This window comes from Alexandromys fortis, unplaced genomic scaffold (genome assembly GCF_014885135.2).
Source record: "Alexandromys fortis isolate MF-2015 unplaced genomic scaffold, M_Fortis_MF-2015_v1.1 scaffold_58, whole genome shotgun sequence".
NCBI classification, from domain to species: Eukaryota; Metazoa; Chordata; class Mammalia; order Rodentia; family Cricetidae; genus Alexandromys; species Alexandromys fortis.
Window position 1 is genome coordinate 6,855,170 of NW_026067940.1, and position 21,249 is coordinate 6,876,418.

The following is a 21,249-nucleotide window of genomic DNA, read 5'->3' on the forward strand; positions in this document are numbered from 1 at the left end:
AGAGGTGCTGGGAATTTTACTCGGGTTCTCTGCAAGAACAGTATGTGCTCTTAACCACCGAGTCATCTCTTCTTCTCCAGCCCCATAGAAAACATTTTCAGAAGTCACATGGGCCCTTTTGTGGGTATTAATGTACTGACCACTCTAGAGTGTCGGGGCAGGAAGGCCACTCAGGATTGGAGCGTTCAGGGAGAAAGCAAGGCAGGAAGGACTGAATTTGACCAGAGCTGGAGAGAAGAATGTGATGTAAAAAGGGGGTCGTCGCTGCACCCTACTGCTGAAATCCGGCCTCCATGTGCCAGCTACACTCTAGCGTCCTGGGAATGCTCCATCTTCTGTGACCCTTTTGAGAAAGAAAAGTGTACCTTGACGCACTTAAAAGACTTCTCTATCCCAGTCACTTGGGTGATGGTCTATGGCGCCATCTGCTGTCTACAAATGGAACTGAAGCTGCCAAAGCTGAGTCCCCAGGAACCAAATCAGGCTGATTTTAGCATGGACCCTTCTCAGCCAGAAAAGACAAACACGCACCAAGTAAACATATAAGAAGCTTTTAATTTCATCACCATAAACATTATACTCTGATTTCTCACATACAGTATAAAATATTTACTCTGCTAAATAAATAAGACACAACATTATTGCAATCAGCACTGAAATCCACCCCCTAGACGAGAGCTCCTTGGCTCTGGCAGGGAGTAACTCCTGAGTTTGTGTGAGATTCCCCAGGCTGTGACAGATACGCCCCCGAGGCTGCGACGGGCAGAGGCCTTAGGAACCACACTTGTGCTTCGGGTTCATAAAGTCCCACATAGAGGTCATGGAGCCAGTGGACAGAGTTGGAAGGGCAATTGCTTCATGGGTTCAGTCCTATAGGGGGGAAGTGGGGGAGTCAGGGAGCCAAGCTGGGGCGAGAGAAAAGTGGGACTTGGCATGTTGTGAAGAGCCTGGGCCCCATTCCACTTTCCCTCAACTCGAGTGGGGACATCTCATGGCTCTCAGTCAGGGTGAAGAGGACTGCCCAAGGTACTGGGCTAGGCAGTTTGGGGGACCGTATCTACCACCCTAGAAGAGGAGTCTGGCAGAATCGGCTATTTTAGGGGAGCCAATCCTTGGGGAGCCCATCCTACTCAACTCCTAGGCACACAAAATGGGAATGAATTTTACTTCTAATGTGTTAAATAAATAAATTAAATATTTAAAGGCCTGTGCCTCCTTGATGGCAACACAAGGGCCAACGATAGGGCCAACAAGCTGAGCCATTTCCCGGAACAGGTGGGGTGGGAGACTCAGCAGAAAAGCGGTGCTGTGGACCGTGGGGTCTCATCATGCCTCTTAGGGCTCCTCCTTCCTCCTTCCATCCTGTCGAACCCTATGGAGGAAAGGCCCATGCACGAGCAACGGGGGCAGAACCTGGACAAGAGACTTAAGAGGGAAGTTCATCCAGGTCCCCAAAAACTTCCGTGGTGACTCAAGCAGGAGGTTAACTCTGAGCCTTGGTAATGCACCGGTACAAACCCGCACTTGCATCCCTGCGGAACTTCAGCCAGGCACCCAGTGGGCCGGCTTCTATCTGTGCAACTACACACCACAGCCTTCGGGGGGCAGCAGAGAGCTACACCACTTAGGCAACAAGAGACCTGGAGAGGCCAGCTTAGCAGCCCTCTAGGCGGAGACTCCTGAGGCAGACCCTTCCTCGATGCCTCACAGCATCTACACAGAGTATTTGGACAAGTCATTCTTGTCAAACACTACCTGTGTAGCGAAGTAAATGGCGACCAGACCCAAGCCTGCGGCTGACACCATATAGGCGGTGACAGAGTGGCTCAGCTGGACAATGGAGCCCATCAACAGGGACGGAGCCACCTGGGACAGCAGGAACGCACTGTCCAGGATGGCGAGGTCCAGGCAAATGCCCCGTCCAGTCACAACCTTGGCCTCGGGTGGCTCACCCACCACCACTCGCATGGAGACATCGCAAGCAGAGGCCCCGCAGAGCGCAGGTGGAGGCACCAGGATGCTGCCGCTGCTGCCGGAGTTCACATGTCCATTGGGGAAGGGAGCTCCTGGCTTAGGGCCTGACAAGAAGCTGGTTGTCTGGCTGTCCTCACTGTTACCACCACCTCCAGCGTCCCCTCGGTATTTGGGCAGGAACACCTGAGGGTGGGGGGCAAAAAGGAAACAAAGACAGGTGTGTATCCAGGTGCAGGGATCCCCAGATAAGAGGAGAGTTCCTCACTGCCTCTGACTCAGGGGCTCTAAGAAACCAGGCAATTGGCCTTCAAAAAAAAAAAAAATCAGAAAACTGGGAAGACTCTACTTGCTGTGGATCTAAACAGAAACCCGGAATTGGAAGCCTGAAGTCTACTCTAGCTTTTCTTAGAATAGATTAGAATAGATAAGAAGCCAACAAACTCAGATCTGCAGGTTGAGAGAGGCACAGAACTCTCTAGAAAAGACAGAAAGAATGGGACAGACAGAAGCAAGACACAGAACAGAGAAACAAAACCCAAAGGAGGCACTCCAAAAGTCCCCAGTCCCACACAGGCTACCTCGACCCCCTGTACACCCCTTCTTCTACTGGGCCACAGGAAGTCTTCACTGTCTTTGTCTCTCCTCTAGGGTCCAGGCTCTGGCTGGAGATACTGCCCAAGGTGAGGTCATCACTGTCCTGGCCTTTGACCAAAGAGAGCCCAGAAATTGGGCCTGCGGAAGAGAGAGGCAGCAGGAAGGCCATTATAGTGACCTCCACAACCCAGCTGCCTGACCCCACTAACCCTAGGCCCCGATGGCCTGGGGCCTCCTACTGCAGGACAAGACGAGGCCTTATCCCACACTGGTCTTCGTGCCAGGCAGAGTCGAGCACGGAAGCCTGACGGGGCTGCCTGCACCAGAGAACTGGGAGCTGGTGGCCAAGGCTGGGGAGGCTCACGACTCATCAACCCATCCCCTAGCTCAGAGAGTGGTAAAGGACAGACAGACAGACAGGATGCAGGACCAAGCCTGTCTGCAGCTGCTGCTGGAGTCAGGCCTCTACAGACCCTGTCCTCAAGCCTGGTCTTTGGACAGCAGCTTTTCTGTTTTTGTTTGTTTGAGACAGGGTTTCTCTATGTAGCTTTGGTGCCTGTCCTGGAACTAGCTCTGTACACCAGGCTGGCCTCAAACTCACAGAGAGCTCACCTGCCTCTGCCTCTAGATAGCTGGAATTAAAAGCACCACCACCCAGCAGATAGCAGCTTTTAGAGCCCAGCCCAGAGCTCCAAGAGAGCCAATAGAAGCCCAAGGGACCAGGTTTCCATTCCCAGCCCACCTCTCCACGCCTCTGCAAATTACTGTGATGCAAACTGGCTGTGGCCAGGGCCGTGTACTTCCTAACTCTGAAAACTACGAGGGAGGCCTGTAGTCTCTCCCCTAAGCTACACCAACATGTGCTCCTTAGGGTAGAGTTCTGAATCCAGGTCTTTAAACTCAGTGAGGACAGGGCAGGGGTCAAGATGAGCATGCTGTTTAGGTCAGGAGACCTCCCACAGACGGAGTCTTCTGCAGGGGCTGGTTAGTGCAGGTCCTCAGTTTATTGCTTAGGCAAACAAAGTCAGTATATCAGGATCAGGTATGTATGCGCTGAGGGGACTGAGAGAGGGGATGGAGGCAAAGGGGGAAACAGGAGAGGTGGGGGGTGGGCGACAGAGACACAGGGAGGATTAGAAGGGAAACCAGAAAGAAGGGCAAGAAGCCTTCTCCGTCTTGCAGCAAGCAAGATACAGATTGATCAAATTCCTCTCTGAAAGAATAGCTAAGGCCAGGCTATTCCCGTGCCATCTGCTGCAGCCACACGCCAGGGACCCATGCCCTACCTCTGGATACAGCCCGGAGTAGAGGGCTTCCGTTGCTTATTCTCCAGGACTCCCAGCGACGGACTCTGCACTTCCTGCCATCATCCACTCAAGTGCTCTCTAGTTCTAAAGCCAGGAAGTCATTCCTAGACTCTAATCTACACTTCTTGGGCAGCTGGAGCCTCTGGTCCCAGCTGTCCTCTCTGGTCAGGGAAAGCCAAGCCTCTTCTAACATCTCTGGTCAGACACCCCATTCAGAACAGCTCAGCCCGCCCCACCCTGTGCCTGGCCAATGGGAATACCTGTTTCTCGCGATGGTAGAGGGAGGCCAGCGTGTAAGGCAGGATCTGCAAGGCCGAGAAGGTGAAGCCGGTGAGGGCAGCTGAGGCTGTTACTACGACCACGCTGTGCGACAGGCAGGTGGCACCAGCAGCCAGAGGAAAGGTCATCACACTAGCCAGATAGACTGCCCGGGTGCCAAACCGCTGTACCAGCCTGTCCATGACCAGGGAGAAGAAGAGGGAGATGGCGCACTGCAGGAAGAGCCCCAGGCTGCCCATTCGGATGCCTGGGGGTAGGGAAAAAGTGGGGTAAGGACCCTACAAAGTCTGGGAGAGCCAGAGACTAGTGGCCATGGGCACCTGCTGCCCAGGGCCCTCCCCGCCTGCTCACAACAATGGGATCTAGATTGTGGCCAGAGCTGTCAGATACACTAAGGAAAATACACTAAGGAAGAGGTACAAGCTGTGTAAAGGAGAAGGGCTGAGGAGCACAAGATGGCCCCACACTGGTTCTAAGACAGCTCTGTGGAATGCCTGAAGTAGAAGGCATGGGGAGTTCCTGGGAAAGTAAGCAGGGAGCAGAAGGCCCGGTGGAAATGGAGCCATACAGACTTAGATGCCCTGCTGAGAGACCACAGGATAGCGGCCTCATTCATGAGCACATAGATGAATCCTTTTTCTTTCACTGACAGGGAGCTGGGGCCCAGGGTATTGTCACCAGGCAGGGCAGCACCCACAGCAGCCTCCCCTGGTGCCAAAGGCTTACCTTCATCATAGTGTCTCCGGGCCTCAGTGCCTGGCTCGGCTCTGGGTATGCCCTGGTACAGCCCCTCTCCCACAAAGTCTGTGTAGAATAGTGTGAAAGTCATGAGTGCCATCCAGCTGCACAGCTCCGCCACGAAGAGCCGGCGCAGGGTGCGAGGCATGCGGCAGCACAGCTGGTGCAGCCGGGGAAACAGGGCGCCCAGATTCCGGAAAGCCAGGCCCACACTGCACGGGCAGCGGCGGCGGGGTGCCGCGGAGGGGACCAACAGCCCTTCTGCTGGCTCGGGTGGGCCCAGGACTGCCTCCTCGGCCACAAACAGAGTGGCTGCCATGCAGGCGAGAAAGATGAGGCTGAGGAGGCCAAAGAGGCATTCTTCCTGAGTGCCCAGGTAGGGGGCCAGGGCACTGGTGTCCCAGTCAATGGCAGGTAAGAGGTAGCCCAGGCAGCCCCCGAGGCTGATCATGAAGGCATAGACAGAGAAGGCTTGACGGCAGTGGTCTGGGTCCCGGAAGAGGTCGGAGAGTAAGGCCTCCAGCGGAGTGAAACACACCTGGCCGCAGAAGTCCAGCAGCCCCACTCCCAAGATCAGCAGGGCCAACTCCAGGGGCCTGGTATCCGGGCACAGCAGCCCTGCCAGCCAGCCAGCCCTTGGGATGAGAAAGAGGCTTAGCAAGACACCCAGGGACAGAGCCCAGATGAAGGGCCTCCGGCGGCCATAGCGCCCACGCCACTGGTCACTGGCTGAGCCGAGGAGTGGAACAGAGACCAGGCCCAGCACTGGGCCAATGCCTGCAAGGACAAACAGCACAAATCAGTGGTCGGGACAAGAGGGACAAGGGGGAAAAGCTCTAGCTCTTTGGCATGACAACATGTCATACTGTGGCAAGACCCCACACTCAGCATGGCAGGGACTCTGCTCTTCTCAGTATGGTGTATCATAGACACCGTGTTTTCAGGTGAGGAAACTGAGAGACAATGACACGGGTCTGCTGCGGGTTAGAAGCAGGGTTTCAACAACAGCAGAACCCAGAGCCTGCACCTCTGCATCCTCACAAGGCATTCTTGCAGGAGGGAAGCCACAAGAGTAACCACCTCTTGTCTGTGGCTCTTGCCAAGCTTGTTCACACCATCAGAAGCCCACTCCACCTGTCCTGTGCCCGGGGAGGAGAATCCTGACTGGGAAACCATGGTGAAGTCCCAATCCTACCGAGCAAGACACACCAGCCAGGCTAAAGAAGACAGACCTAGTCTCCCCTAAGCTTCCCTTTCCTTCTGTGTAAAGTGGATTGTCCCCAAGGGCTGGTGTGAATGGGAACAGGTAATGCCCCCACCTCCTCCCAGGCAGATCTGCTGCCGAGGGTCCAGAAGTATGTACTAGAACAGACGGCAAGGAGGGGGAGAGACTCACCCAACACCATGGTCATGAACTTCTCCTCTACCCCTACTTCCAGCAGAAGGGGTGGCACATAGGTAATGCCAGCAGCCAGACACACCTCCAGGCCAAAGGTCAGCAGGTTGACCAGCAGGAGCTGGGCTTTCCGATGCCGTAGCAGGCGGCTGGCCCACAGCCTCTGGATCATGATGGACAGGGCAGTTAGGGCTTCAGGGGCTGTTCATATACTCCACAGCTGCTTTGGCTCAGCCCTGCCATGGCGTCTCCTCGCTACCACCAACTTCCTAGGGTTCAGCCGGACTCCCATTTCCGTCAGCCCTTTGGTATCAGTGAAGTATTTCATCCCACGCTAAACACATGACATCACTCAGTGCCTTGATGGGGACACATCTCATCAGTCAGATCCTAGAAGGGCAAGACAGTCACAGTCACGTGAAATGTTGGGACCTGGGCACCAGATCTCCGGCGTTTGCTTCACATTCTCTGAAGCATACTCTGCCTTTGCAGGCCAGTGAGGTAGCCCTACGCTCGGCTGCCCCCGACCCAGCCACTCTGTCAAGAAAGCCATGTTAATCTTAGTCTAGCATTGATAGAAGAGAAAATGACAATTGACCGTCGGCACGCCAAGGCCAAGCAGATGTCATTTCCTCTCTTCTGAAGCATCTCCATAATTACCCTTTTTGGAGAAACTCAGGACTGGCTCCCAAGGTAGTGCTGGACACCCTCTGCCAGACCCAACTCATTTGCTTTTCTCTCCAACTTCCCAGGATGGGGCCACTCAATTCTTGTTCCAAGTGACAGTTCTGGAGCCGAGGGGTGGCTCAGTCGAGCGTCTACTGTGCAAGCAAGAGGCACTGAGTTGAGATTCCCAGCAGATTCTTAGCTGGTCACGGTAATGCATATCTGTAACCCTCAGGCTGGGAGGTAGAAACAGGACGATCCCGGGGTCATCCAGATGAGCCGGTGACCCCCAGCTCCAGTGAAGACCTGGTCCCAGAAAATAACTCGGAGAGCAATAGGAGAGGACATTTGATTATCAATCTCTGGCCTTTGCACACACCGATACACATGCATATGAACACATACCACACACACACACAAATACTTCCAGGCGAGGGCGGGGATGGAGGCTCAGTTGGCAAAGTGCCTGATACAAAAACATAAAGATCTAAATTCCGATCTCCAGCATCATCTAAGAGCCAGTGTGGCCTCACTCGGCTACAGTCCCAGTGCTGGGGCGGAGCCTGGCAGGCGGCTCTAACTCATCGGCCAGCCAGCCTAGCCAATTGGTGAGCTCCAAGTTCAGTGACCAATCCTGCCTCAAAAAAATAAAGCGTCAAGGAAGACATCCACTACCTAACCTCTGGCCTCCACTCACACAAACAAGAACACACAGCACACACATAATTATGCTCGTGTAACCTGTTAAAAAGCAAAACAATAAAGTGGCACTTCCTCTTCTCTACCCGAGGCTGAGCCATGCATGTTACATTGTAACCCCCACGCCTCAGGCCAGAGACATGAGGGAAGAAAGGGGACAGTTCCTCACATGGGGTTTCAACCTGTTACTGAGATGCTGAGTTCCTCTTGGAGCCCAAGGATCTCTTGAGTTTTCCCGTGAGTTATTGTTCCCAAGAGGTGGGGGACAGTACAATCCATACATGACTGCCCATCTGTCCCAACGAGCTGGGACCACTCCTTAACCCCAGCCTCACAGCACAGGATCCCAGATCTCAGCCCTATGTATTGACTGGTACCATCTGAGATGATGCCGATGAGCCCTGAGCTAGTGGGATGCCATCGCTTCCTGGCTGACCTCTGGCCTCCATTCACACAGTCCCTCCGTAGTTACCGGGTTCACTGGGTAACTGCCAGGTCTTGCTTCCCACAGGCACTACTGCTGCCTGCTATGCAAACTATGAAAGAAGGGCATGGTGGGTAAGCAGTCCTACATACAGTTCCCTCACTTGGAATACTGAAGCAGGAGGATCATCAGTTTGAGGCCAGCCTGAACTACATGGTGAGCCCCAATATTAAAGGAGGGGTTGCATGTAACTAAGAGGTAGAGAAACTGCCTAGCATGTGCAAAGCCTTGGGTTTAACCCTGCAGCCACACACCCATGCACACACACACACACACACACACACACACACTTCTAAAGACTGAAAGGGGAAATTTCAAATCAGCATAAAAATGTACTAAAAGACGGTGGGGGGGGGTTAGGCTCTGGTGAGAAAAGCTAAGAGCCTGCCAACCTGCATTTACCCCAAAAGAGGAACAGGAAACAAAACTTGCCACTACACCCCACCTTTCCACTCCTCACCAATCAACCCTATAAATGTTGCTGAAGAGAGGCTGCTCCTGATGGGAGGGCTGAGGCAGCTGCAGCTCCCTCCACACGTCCCCTCTGCCAACAACCAGCTCCTGATAAAAGACACTCCTTTTTTTCTTCTCCACTAACACCAAGCCCCATGCCCCCACCCCAGGGGACCCTGTGTCAAAAGCTTGTAGTAGGTGCTAAGCTGCACCTCAGAGAGACCAGACACCATCTAGCTGAGGAAGGTCTGTCTACTCCATAGAGGCCCCCTGGGGCTCAGCTGCTGGAAAACCAGGAAATACAGAACTTGAGATAAATCTGGGCACCTGGCAGCTCCCTCCCCAAAGTCCTTACATGTTGGTAAGGGTTTATGAAAGGTTTATGGTAAGGTTTATGAAAGGGCAGCATGAAAAAGGCAGATAAAATACTGACCCACACATTCCTGAAGCGGAAGCAGCGACAGTCATCAGCGTTAGCTGGGCTACTTGGGTTCAACTTGACCCCTGCCCTTTCCCTAGTGATACAGAGGGAAAGTTCCCCAGCCCAGAGGGGCAGGTTCTGGGGTAAAAGACTTCTAGCCATTCTACTTCCCACCCTTGCTCGGCCTGGGAGGGACTGGGCACTCTCCTGGCACTAGGTTTAAGAGACCAGGTCCTCCTTGAGCAAACAGAGACTTTGCCAGACCCAACCTCACCCATAAACCTGCCCTTATTCTCCAAGTCCTGCTTTCTCCATTAGTCAGGCCACTCCACCTGCCTTCCTTCAGGGAAGGCAGTTCTCCCTCAGTCCCCTGGGCACTTCTGGGAGTGGGGAGTTCTTAGGCCACCGGAAAAATAGGAACATAAGCATTCCCCCATCCTCCTGCAGTCCAGGCAGCTTCTGAGCTAGGGTGCTTCTCTGCACCCCACAGAGATCCTCTACCTGGTTGGTATCTGGGGTCCGGGCCAGGGGCTCACACAAATGATTCATGGAAATGAGTGGGGTGTAAGACAGGCAGGCTCCCAGGCCTCAGGCTCCCAGGCCTCTGCGCTTTGGTTGCTGAGTCTGCCCTCCCTCTTTTTATACCTTCTCTGCCCTGGAAGGAGAAACACTCTCAATGGCCCAGAGTCCAGAATTATCCAAGGAATTCTAAGCCCCCAAGAACGCGCCCCCCCCAAAGTCCTACTTTCTTACCTCACTGCCCTACCCTCCTCAACTGCCGCCCTGATAAGGGTCTGCCAACCCCATTGCAGGCCCCCATGCCCTGACTCCAGCTGACAGAATTACCCACAGGGCCCTCTGCCCCGAGTACCACTCTGGCGGCAGCACCAGAGTGTGCTCTCATCAAAGCCATGAAGGGACAGATCACAGTTGCCCCTTTCGATCCGGGCTCCCTCATCCTCCTGGGTTAAGGAACACGGGGAGGGCGACAGGGTCTAACTCTCCCCATTTTCTTCTCGTCAGAGACTTTCAGATTCAGGTGCTTTCCCCACGACTTCTGGAGCGCTTGGTCTGCCAAACAGGAGATCAACCCGCAGAGCCAGCTGCTCACCTGGAGAGGGAGTGGCAGGAAGAGAAAGGCGGAGGAAGGCTGACCAGGTCAGAGGAGGATGGATAAGCATGAGCAGCCTTGCGGGTGCGGATGTTCCTCTCAAGCTTCAGACTCCTCCCTCCTTCTCTGTGGGTCCTCGTGGCCAGACAGCAAAACAGCCAGGAGAAACCACTCGGACCCTTCACGGAGCTTTCTCTAAACCATCCTTCCTCATCCCTATCAGGATCAGAATTAAAGCCTATGAAGGTGGAATGGGGGCATCAGTGAACCTGGACTCTTAACAGTTCTATGAACCTCAAGATGCAGCACCAAGCCCCAGGGCAGGCAACTCTTTGACACACTTCCCAGCAAGACTAGGGACCTGAGAAACGTGTGTGCAAAGGGATGAACAAGTTCAGCAGAGGTGTGGGTTTAAAGGATCGAAAACTAGTCTTCCTCCCAAACACACCTATAACATGCCCAGCCACAAACCCAGTGAGGACCAAGACAGATCCTGCTGGCCCAGAATGCCCCCACTTCACCCCCAGCAGGCAGCCTAGGGAAGCGAAACTGAGTCACAGGAACAAACTTGGCCTGAACTTTGTCCAAAACTCAAAAGACAAGAGTGGAGGCCAGCATAGGAAAGTGACCCAAGTGAGCCCTGTCCTTCACGGCTCCATAGGGGAAGGGCGGATCAGAGGCAACATAAAGAGGCCTTTGAGGGCTTTCAAAGGGGCTCCTGCCACCCCGCACGGCTGAGGTGGCCCAGCGGAGCAGATACCCTCTGCTGACAGAGGCCACAGCCAGCAGAGTCTGGGACAGGCCCCGCCCCGCCACTGTCACACAGAAATTCTATGGCCTCTTTATGCATGCCGGAGTCCCCACACCCCGCCCAGGCACATCAAACAGCCTCGGCCCTCACACTGACCCCGCAGGCTCTGCGACCCTGTGTCCTCCCCTCCACACTCACAAAGAGGGCTGCTTTCTCACAGACGGGGTCCGCTGGAGACTCAGAACACACTTCTCTAGCCGGCACCACAACCCACCGTTCTTCCCGGAGAGAGAAACCTGGTAGGGACTGTCTCGCACCAGGCACAGCCAAAGAAAGGGGTTGAGCATCCCAGTTCAACTTCTCTGGCCCACTCCAGGCAAGGCCAGAGGGAAAGGAGGTGGGGACCCCTGCTCCTCCACAGTGGATGGGATTCAATGCTTTGTTCCACACTGGGCAGCCCCTTGAGGCTGGCAGCAAGAAGATGACCCTCTGGGGTCTGAGTGTTTCCCAGCGCAACACCCCTACTGCCCATACATACCCTTGCCTCAATCCCAGGAGACCAGTGCCCTGAGCCTTGCCTAATAGAATTTGGTACACAGCACTCTAAAGTGCAGCTGCATCCTCATGGTAGCTTCTTCATAAGGAAACTTAGAGACACCTTGAGGCACGGAGCTTGCAGACCTCACGCAGGTGCTGTGGAAATGTCTACCTGGGCTCCTGGGATGGGCTCGCAGCATGGAACCACTAAGTCCCCATACCTCCCAGCCCATCACTCACTGGTCTTTGGCTTTCTGGGACCCGCTATTTCCAAACGGGGAGGGTCTGTTTATCCCTTGCCCCACTCAAGAAAAACTCCACAGTGACTACTCAAGCAACACCACCTCACAGGCATCCGAGGACCCACTCGTAAGGCAGGCTCACTACTCTGAGGGAACCCTAACAAAGAACAAGGACTGGGCAGAGGGAAGGGGGACCCGGCCCCACCCCAGGCAGGTTCCCCAGCTCCTGCCTCCCCCGTGGCTGGGAGGCCAGGGATTTAGAGTTCACCCTGCTGAGCTGCCTTTTCTTCCTTCAGACTAGAAGCCTTCTGCTCAGCAGCTTGTCAGAGAGAGTGAGGGGCTGCAGGCCGGGACACAAAGGGGGATTAGGGAGAAACCTCTGGGCCTGTGGAGTAATCCATCAAACTCTCCCCCGCTGCCAGCTCTGGCCCCTTCCCACTCAGTTCCCCTTCCAGCTGCTGCTGGCCCCCCACCTCCTCCTGCTCCAGAGTCCTGTCACAACCAGGCAGCAAAGAGAATCCCGGGCCCTGGGGGGGCAGCGGGGGCACACCAGAGACACTGGGAAAAGGGCAACGGCTCCCTCCCCCCACTCCCTCGAAATGTGTGAAAACCCAACAGGTGGCAGTGGCTCGGAGGAAAGTGGCCTTTGTTGCGGTGTCTAAGAGCCCAGCGCAGCTTCGGAAGGAAACAAATGCTAGAGCCTGGGGGAAGGGGAGGGGAAGGGGTAACAAGCCATCCCTGGAGGCCGCGCGGATCTCCCCTCCCCTCCCCTCTCCAATCTAGTGACAGGGACTCTGGGGCTGGCCTGAACCTCACCTTGGCCAGCAGTCAGTCCTGGCCAGCCCAGGCTGAGGCTGCAGTACCCTTAGGTCTCCTGGTCGACCCTGGTGACAGTCAGCACACACGTGTGTCTGTTTCCAGGCTTCATTGCTGACAACAGCTGCCACCCACGGTCACACTGTGTGTTTTCCATACCAGAACAAGCAGCAGTCTTCTACCAGAAGGAACCCTCTTCCATCCCTGGGGCTCTCCTGCACCCTGGCAGGTTCCACAGTACCAGCTTTTGGGGGATGCCACTTTCAGCCTGCTTGTAACTTGACCTACTGACCCTTAGTTTCCACATCTATAGCTCTTAATTGCAGTTAGCCCTTGTGACTGCTGGCTACGGCACGCCAGCCCCACTTCCAATCAGTTTACTCCGCCAGCCACTGGGTGATAGGGGTGCAACTAGCATGCCTGTTTCACAGAAGGAACTTCATGCTGCTGACTTCAGGCTGCAGGAATGGCTCAGTGATAGGGTGCTAGCATGCAGAATGTTCCAGAGTTCCAGCCTGAGCACCACGAAGCCAAAATCCTACAAGCCAACAACTTCAAAGCCACGTGAGAAAAAGGCTAAGAAGGGGCCTTCGGTGGAGGGAACCTGGGAGGGGCTTTCTCCTGACCTAACACAGAGGTTGAAAAGATCCATTCTCCTCAGCTTTCCCTCCTCCCCCCCCATCTACAAGGCCTCTCACCAGATCCCAGCAGCCCCCAGTGGCAAGAGGAATGCCAAGAATGTAAACGCCTTCCCAGGTGCTGGCCCCAACAGGTGAGGCGAGGCCAGTGCCACAGATCTGCTGCCGAGGGAAGACTGTCCCATGGTGACCAGACAGTTGTTTCCATCCACAGGACATGGATGACAATAGCTGACCCGACCAACTGCCCAGCGGACATTTAGTACATGCCAGGAGCGTGGTAGATCTCGTAATAAAGGTCTACCACAAAGACTTGCTATTTCATAGTCCTAGTTCCCAAGAAACAAACTTCAGTTTCAGAGAACCTCCAAGGTTGAAAAACTAAAACCAGGAAATCTGCAACCATTCAAAAAAATTCTGGAAGACACTTTGAACTGCGAGCCAGAAAGACGTAGTCCTATTCGGCAGCACTGATAGCTGTGTGACACAGAAAGCCATTTCACCGCCCTAGGACTCGGTTTCCACACGTGTAAAACGAGAGCTAATCTAAGGCCTGCTGTGCACAGTGAGGTGACCTAGCACCTGTCCTGAGTCTCCGCTAGGGTGATCTCATGGGCAGGTGTCCCCTGACAAGGCCACAGGGCATCAGGGAGGGGCTGGTCACAGCCGGTCTCCCATGAGTCAGGGAGATGCAGTGGGGAAGAGCTCCCCAGCAGCACTTACCCCATCAGGCCCCGTGCACACACTGCTCAGATCCCAGCACAAGGCCAAGGTCAGAAGTCACCTGAAATGCAGCCGAGTAAGCAGGGCGCCGGGACAGAACTGCCCTTTTTGCTCCTCTCTCCTGGAGCTGGACTCTGTTCCTGGCAGAAATCAGTAACTAAATTCTTTCTATTCTTGGTCCACAATAAAAGCAGAGTGCCAAAAAGTCCTGAAGTCCTCCACAGAGGAGGAAGAGAACCAAGGGAGTAATGGGGGTCTCGGCACAGTCCCCAGGCCACTCAGAAGTTCCCTCCCACTCTTTCAGAGCCTCTGCAAAGTGAAACTTCAACAGCCTTTCTCTCGGTGAACTTGACACCTGTCCGTCAGCCAGGCCAGCCTGGGCAGCTCTTCCCATGGTGCACACAGCCAATCGGAGTCCTCTCCCTTAGCCTGGCCTCTTTCTAGAGGTGAGGAACGCGAGAAAGAGGCCAGGGCTGAGCAATTTGAGCCAAATTCAGGGCTGAGGAGAGCCCTGGGCAGAGGCTCTGGATGCCCTACCTCCAGGGTCGTAAGTCTGGTGGCCTCTCTCTACCCTGACATACTCAAGTCTGTGATCAGTCTATCTGTAATGAGAAGGACCTGGGGCAGTCAATTCTGTGGAAGTGTAGTCCCAAAGACGAGGAACACACCTGTAATCCTAGCATTAGTGAGGCTGAGACAAGAGGACTATGGATTTGAGGTCAGCCAGGTCTTCATGGTGAATTCTAGGCCAGCCAGGGCTACACAGTGAGATTATGTCTCAAAAACAAAGCAGGCTGATGATCTAGTTCAGTGAAACAGCTTATATAGCTTATAGTTGATCCCAAGTCCAGAAAAAATAGTCAAGCAGGTGAACAAGGTTAAGAACAGATCCCAAAAGAAAACATGAAGAAGCTGGTTTACCCATCCTTGGAGGAAATACACCTCAACGTGCAACCTAAGGACCCCTAAAGAAATGTCGAAGAGAGTGGTTGTAGCATGCACCTTTAATCCCACACTCGGGAGGTAGAGGCAGGCAGATTTTTGTGAGTTCGAAGCCATCCTGGTCTACACAAAGTAGTTCCAGGACAGCGAGGGCTACCCAGAGAAATCTGATGTCGAGGAGAAAAAAAAAAGTGTCTAAGAGCCCTAAAACGTGCCCATCAGTACTCACAGAGCCGAGTTCTTTACCATCCCCCCACACCAGTGAAAGTGATGGAGGCACAGAAATAATTGATTAGAGCTCTACTTAGCAGGAAGTGCGATCCGTGTGCAGGTCAGGCTGTGTAAGAGCTAAGACACAGGCCAGCGAGTAGGGGGCACGGCAGTGTCAAAGTCAAAGCTTCCTGGAGGAAGTGGACCTGTGGCTGAGTCACGAAAGGTAAGCAGGTGCTGCACACAAAGGACACAGAGCCCCTGGAGCCTGGGATTTCCAAACACAGCCAGGCCTCCTCCTGGCCCCTCTCCAGTGAGGTATACAGGAAAGAACATGAGAACCAAAGCCACACCACTGGGTTCTGATCTCAGATCCGGCTCTCAGATCGGTGTATCCTAGATGGTCACACCTCTTTGGGCCCAAGACAGGGGAATTCACTGGCACTTGGCTCGTTTTTGCTTTCAGCTTTTTCCCCTTTCTGAGCAGCCTCTGCCCTTCACCTGAACCCTTTAGCTCAAGTCCTACACCTAATCTTTCAGGACCCCCTGAACCCCAAGATGTCATGTTCTTTCTCTTCCAACTCTTTGCCACAACTAAGGCACGAGGCTGGATTCTGCATTTGCTCCTCAGTCTCTGGTTTGCCCCTTTCCCATGGCACCCACCCTGTGCAAGAAGCAGAGCACAGCCCAGGCACTGGGGGTCCAGAGGACAGACCAAGACAGGAATCTTTTGATTGGATGAGGGAACCCAAGAGTCAGCCAGGGCACTCTCAGGCATCTGGGTGCACAGATCTCCAGCAAGCAACAGGGGCTGAGATTCTACATGGCTATACCCCTAAGAGATGAAGTGCTCCTAGCTTGGATACTATTTGCTAGCTCCAAGTACACTTGAGATTAGATGCTTGGGGGTGCTGAAGGCCCTCTAGGGAGAGGAACTACTGTTGGGGGCTGGCTGGTCCTGAGGGTACCCCATCTGGCTGGCCATTTAGCCTGACCTGGGTTTGATGACCAGTGATAGCGAGGATAGGAGTTTCTTCTGACCTTCATTCTGGCTTGTCCCAGCACCCCAGCGAAAGTGATGTCCAGAGTTTGGGGAAGGCGAACACATTTTTTTGAGTATCTGGTTTACGCAGATTTTGCCAATATATGTCACATCTAATTCCCACCACAGCCTTGCAGGGTGACTAGAACCTCCACCTTACAGAGAAAGCAAGCCAACAGTGTAGGCAGGATGACATCTTCAGCCTCGGAATTAAAAAGGCTCCCCATTCCAGTCCCTCAGCGAAGGAGGAAGAAACACAGACCCTGTAGCAGAAAATGGGATTGATCAGGTAATTCTGGCCAAAGATCAGGCTCTGTCACTGCCTCCCCCTCCCACCCCCACCCCAGGCAACACTCAATACACTAGACAAAGCTCAGTACTCTAGCTCTGCTGCTGGGAGTCAAGTGGCATCAGCATTTGAGACGCTGGGCCTGGCACCAACTGGTCCAGCCTCCACGCACATTGTCCAGCAAGCAGGGCCACTGGCTTTTCATAGGAAGTTAGGACTGCAATCTAACCCGGTGACGGAATGAAAGCCTAGAAAGCTAGGCTGGGCTTTCCTCGTGGATACCAGAGGGTAGCGTGAAAGACCCCAAAGGCTGGAGAGAGAAGACAGACAGAAGCTCTCACTTCAGGGCACCCTCCCCACAGTCTTCCTAAAAGAACATGTAACCTATTCACACACATTCACTCCCTTACCTTGCAGTGCCCTCCTCCAGACTGTGAGTATACTCCTGGGAGGGAGGCAGGCAGTGGTTTCTGCACTAATCATAGAACACGTCAGAAAGTATAGAGGTGTCCACCCAGTCTTGGTTTGTTCGTGGCACCGGACCCAAAACTCAACTGCAAATGTGTTCCTCGTGGCTTATGTATGGTTATATATGGTGACAGCCCCTGGCTAAGAAACCAGTTTCCAAGTTAATCCACCATGATTGCCCGCACACAGCAGCAGCTGACATTTATCTCCAGAAGCAGCCACTCTGCACAGAGCTTTACCTGCAGCCGTCTCCTTAATCCCGAAATCCTGGAGGGCAGGTCCTCCTATGCTTGCTTTGTGGAGGAGAAAGCACAGTCAGGAGCCAGTAACTCCCTCTGGAGGAAATGGGATCTGAGCCACTTGCTAGGGCCAAGTCTTAGCGACTTGAACAAACTTCCCAAACGGACAGGAGTCTAAAGAAGTCTAAAACAGTAGCCTTTTAAAAAAGTAAGTATAAAAAGAGCAGGGCCCAAGTTGGACGTGATGGTATACACCTATAATCCCAGCACTAGAGCGCTCAAGACAGTTGTGAGTTCAAGAGCAGCCTGAGCTCCACAGACACTGTCACAAAAAAAAAAAAAAAAAAAAAAAAAAAAAAAAAAAAAAAAAACAGCAGGGCCCCCAAAGAGTCTCAAACCAGTTGCTGCAGACCACCCAGACACGAGTGATAAATATAACAGTTCAGACTAGCGTGCACTGAGCACTTACTACATTTTCAGACAACAAAATGGGTTTGCTTGTTTTGCTGGGGGGGGGGGTATTGTTATTTTAGTCTCGCGCAATTCAGGCCGTCCTGGAACTCGTGAAGTAGACGAGACCAGCCTTGAACTCCTAATCCTCTTGCTTCTGCTTCCCAAGTGTGCTGAGCTTACAGGTGTAGGCCATCAGGCTGGGCTAAAGACACACAGTTAAATTCTATATATGTTATTTGATGAAGTTATATGTTTAGACTGTGTATCTTTTTAGTGCTATTTGTGTGCTGTAATTAACTTAAATAACAAAGCTGTACAGAGGACGTGGTCATTATCATCATCGTCCCCATTTCGCAGCAAGGCTGAAAAGTTAGCGCAACTAGCAGGCTAGTGGAGCGCAGCCCGGTGGAGCTGAACAGGCGACGGAAAAGCCGCCTCTCCTGGCAGTCTGTGTTCTCACCACCCCCCACCCCCCAGTGCAGTAAGGGGCCACTGGTTCCCACCTGAAGTCAGTCTTACTTCCCGTGACCTTGAACCAGTCATTCCTTCCCCCCCCCCCCACCTTCCGGCTGTTCAGTCCCCACGGCTCTGTTCCAGCTTGGGGACCAGTACCCAGAAGCCTAAAGGGTATAGTGACCACCCAGGGACCTTGTCCAGTTCCTCTTCCAGCTCCTCCAGGGTTACTCAGAGAACCAGGAGGACAGCGGATTTCACGCTCCACCCCAAAAGTGCATAGGAAAGCTCCGCTTGGAAAAAGACCCTAACTGGGGCCCGTGTGTCCAGAGCGGTATCGTTATCTTTAGACTCATCCAGTGAGTCAAGCTCCTTTCTCTGGGCACTTTTAGTACAGTCTTGCTTCCAGGACAGCCCTGGAGCTGGGGCTGGCGGGAGATAAGGGAGGAATGAGGGGATGAAATGGATCCAACAGAAGGGCCGGAGGCTTCAAACATGTCCCTCTTACTCCCTAGGACGTGGAGCTCTGTGAGGTTCTGAGGTTTCCTGTCCAGCATATAGTTCTTGGGCCCTTCCCCTTCCCAGGTCCATATGTCAACCTATTCCCCACGCCTTAGGCACGTGGGCCCACACCGAAGCTGTCATTCTGGGAAAGGAATTGTGCTTCACGCTTAGGAAACAGAGGTCAGAAACTCCAAGAGTCTCACCCTCCCTACTGAGAGAGCCCAGCAAGAGTCATTCTGAACCCTGTGTCTACGCCATGCCCGCCTGCAAGGCCCCAACTGGGCTATTCAAAGTTCAACTTAGCTGGGGTAGGGTCTGCCACAGCTGGCATCAAGTTCTCTCCAAGTACCCACCGGACCAAACTCCTGCTACCTCCAACTCAAGACTCCTGAGGAAAGAGGAAGCACCGGGTAGCCGTGGCCTTGGACGAGTCAAGTGCGTGTCACGAAGGAGTGGGCTGAGTCGTAGGTCAAGGGAGAAAGCAGTCACAGGGCTACCTGGAGGGGTGCGGAGACCAGCAGAGGGCTGAGCCTGCAGGCTCCTGGGGTTTCTTCAACGGGCGTGCTGCCGCCCGCCTAGCGCTCTCTAGAACCGCAGAGTACTCCCCATCCCTACCTGAGCCTTGGGACACAGGAGCTACTGACGGCGCTGCTTTCCCCTCCGCAGAAGAATAACCGAGGCAGAGAGAGGGGGCACAGAATCGCGCGTGTACACATACACTCACCAATCCAGCCTCAACTCCACCAAAGCCTTGCCCCAATTCTACCGCCAAGAAAGTTAAGTCCCCCTTCTGTCCCGAACCACGGCGCCCAGCCGGAGGCCCCTTCTCGGACTCCCCCTAAGTGTGAACTGTGCACGCCGCGGTGACTCATCTGCCCCTTTCGGGCGAAGCCCAGACAAGGGAAGAAATAAACGCAACTTTCCAAAGAAAACTCTGCAGCGGGAGGCTGCAGCAGGGCCGGCCTGGCCCGGGACTCCACGGCCCCGATCCCGCCCTCCGCGCGCGGCCCCGGACAGCAGGCGCCGCAGCTCAGAGCTTTCGGAGGAAGCGCACTCCGCGCGGACGCGAGCGGGCGCCCGCCCTGGGCACCGGGCCGCCAGGAGCCGCGCCCTCCCCACGAGCCTCCTCTCGCGCAGGGCCGGGACGCCACGGCGCGGCCCCATCCCGCGGGAAGCAGAACGCCAACCGCCGAGCGTGGCCACCCGCGCGCTCCTTTCCCACCGGGACCGGCCCCTCCCCTACCTGGCCCGGCGCGCGGCTGTCACCTGGGGCTGGCGCGTGCAAGCTCGGACCCCTGCTTCTCCAACGCGCGCCAGCGGGCGGCTTTTAAATCTCCAGGTTACTCGGTGGGGGGAGAGAGCATGCGCGCTGGGGCTGCCAGGAGGGGGGCGGGGCGAGGCGGGTCGGAGGTGGGGGGTGCTGGGAGGGGATTGAGGGGTGGGGCCGGTCCCCAAGGGAAGAAAGCGGGAGGTGGAAAAGCAGTCTCCTTTCTGGTCGCGGCCGGACGGGCAGCCCCCGCGTGGCTCCTAGACTGCCCTATCATTACCTAGGGCCGTGCACCGCCCCCTCTGCCGCTCGCCACCAAAACATTTTGGTAAAAACTACCCGGCTCCACGGGGTACCTCCCCTCCGCTCGCGAGCCAGTCTGCGACCATTACCCGCGCGTGCCATTCTGGACATCCTGCTGTCCAGGGACAGCCACGACTCGGGTACCCGCCCTGGCCCATGCCTTGAAAGGATCTGTGACATTCTGCGAGATACTCTCCCTGCTCAGAAAGCTAACTCAGTGCCTCCTTCTGCAACTCAAAGACAAACTCCCAATTCTTTTTTTTTTTCTACTGTGATTATGTATACGGAAGGAGAGGTGATAAATTGCCACCCAAATGTTCCCAGTCAATGTTTCTAAAAGTCCCTTGGCTAGCAGGAAGCCAGTGCAGGTGAGAGGCAGATCGCTGCGGTTCTGGCCTGACCTCGGGGTGGAGGACAGGGGCTTTATTGTGTCTCTTTCATCCATGGAATTTTATAAAGAGAGGAGAAATTCATTTAGGCGACTTGTTGATTTCAATACAGGCCAGGGATTTCTGCAGATTTTTGTGGTGCACGAGACTCAACCGATTACAAAATATTAGAGGAAAATGTTACATTGATATGTGTTGTGTGTTAGGCTGAGGATCATTTTGATTGTCTCGGTATGAATATGAATAGACCTTTTTTTCTTGTCATTCTCTGAGCAAGATAGACATAACAAGTTCTTACCTGTGTGAGCATTTATATCATATTAAGTGTGTGTAATCTGTCAACGAGATGAAGTCTTCAGGAAGATGTGTGTAGGTTTGTGTTCAAATACACCATGCTACACCACGAGATCTTGAGATGGATCGGGTATCCATAGGGTCCTGGAACCATCTGCACTACAAAGTCCCAGGAGATGCTTTTGATGGGAAGGACCTGGCTGGCCTTAGGTCGAAACTGGTCTCTGTGGTGCTGGATTGAAGTGCTAGCCTGGTGTTAACCAGCTGTGCACCACGGGGCAAGTCCTTCCCATGTTCTGGGTTCTGTTAGAAGAGGCAGCTAGTCAGCTGATCCTTAAAGGCAACCCCGGGTGGGAGGATGGGGGCAGAATAGAAAGGGAGATACCAAAGGGAGAAGTGGGGTAGTGGGGAAGAGAGTGTGTGTGTACAGGGGCAAGCAGAGGACAATCTGAAAACCATCTGGGCATGGCCTCTCTGGGAGTACATGAGCCTCCATCCCTAGCCGGGACCCTGGCTTTCCAACATTTTTGGCATAGTTATATGTGGCCAGCAGAGAGCCCAGGAGTT

At 54.2% G+C, this 21,249-nt stretch overlaps 2 protein-coding genes across 7 annotated transcripts; one reads left to right on the forward strand and one right to left on the reverse strand.

Annotated features, from left to right (window-relative positions):
• Nucleotides 1-535: 535 nt before the first annotated feature.
• Slc45a3 (solute carrier family 45 member 3) lies at nucleotides 536-19,815 on the reverse strand. Of its 6 annotated transcripts, none has more exons than XM_050147696.1 (6): nucleotides 19,673-19,796; nucleotides 18,783-18,926; nucleotides 6,289-6,678; nucleotides 4,881-5,669; nucleotides 4,136-4,401; nucleotides 536-2,157 (listed from the first exon to the last, which is right to left on the reverse strand). In XM_050147696.1, the coding sequence occupies exons 3-6, from the start codon at nucleotides 6,458-6,460 to the stop codon at nucleotides 1,714-1,716; spliced, it is 1,671 nt and encodes a 556-aa protein (XP_050003653.1). In that variant the 5' UTR covers nucleotides 6,461-6,678; nucleotides 18,783-18,926; nucleotides 19,673-19,796; the 3' UTR covers nucleotides 536-1,713. The 6 variants fall into 6 exon arrangements, with proteins under 6 accessions (XP_050003653.1, XP_050003652.1, XP_050003650.1 ...); XM_050147695.1 differs by lacking the exons at nucleotides 18,783-18,926; nucleotides 19,673-19,796 and adding exons at nucleotides 13,830-16,286; nucleotides 16,723-17,056; XM_050147693.1 differs by lacking the exon at nucleotides 18,783-18,926 and having other exon boundaries at nucleotides 19,673-19,815.
• Nucleotides 19,278-19,760, forward strand: LOC126504982 (dapper homolog 3-like; the record flags this gene model as incomplete). Its single annotated transcript, XM_050147606.1, has 1 exon — nucleotides 19,278-19,760. A coding segment is annotated over one exon (483 nt), but the record flags the coding sequence as incomplete, so codon positions are not given.
• Nucleotides 19,816-21,249: the final 1,434 nt, after the last annotated feature.

What these genes read in the sequence shown, in the direction of transcription:
- Slc45a3 (XM_050147693.1), bottom strand. Translation starts at nt 6,460, where the DNA reads ATGATCCAGAGGCTGTGGGCCAGCCGCCTGCTACGGCATCGGAAAGCC. An exon ending in CCGGAGACACTATGATGAAG is followed by an intron (nt 4,402 to 4,880) that starts GTAAGCCTTTGG and finishes CCCTACCCCCAG; the next exon opens with GCATCCGAATGGGCAGCCTG. An exon ending in TCTACCATCGCGAGAAACAG is followed by an intron (nt 2,158 to 4,135) that starts GTATTCCCATTG and finishes CCCCACCCTCAG; the next exon opens with GTGTTCCTGCCCAAATACCG.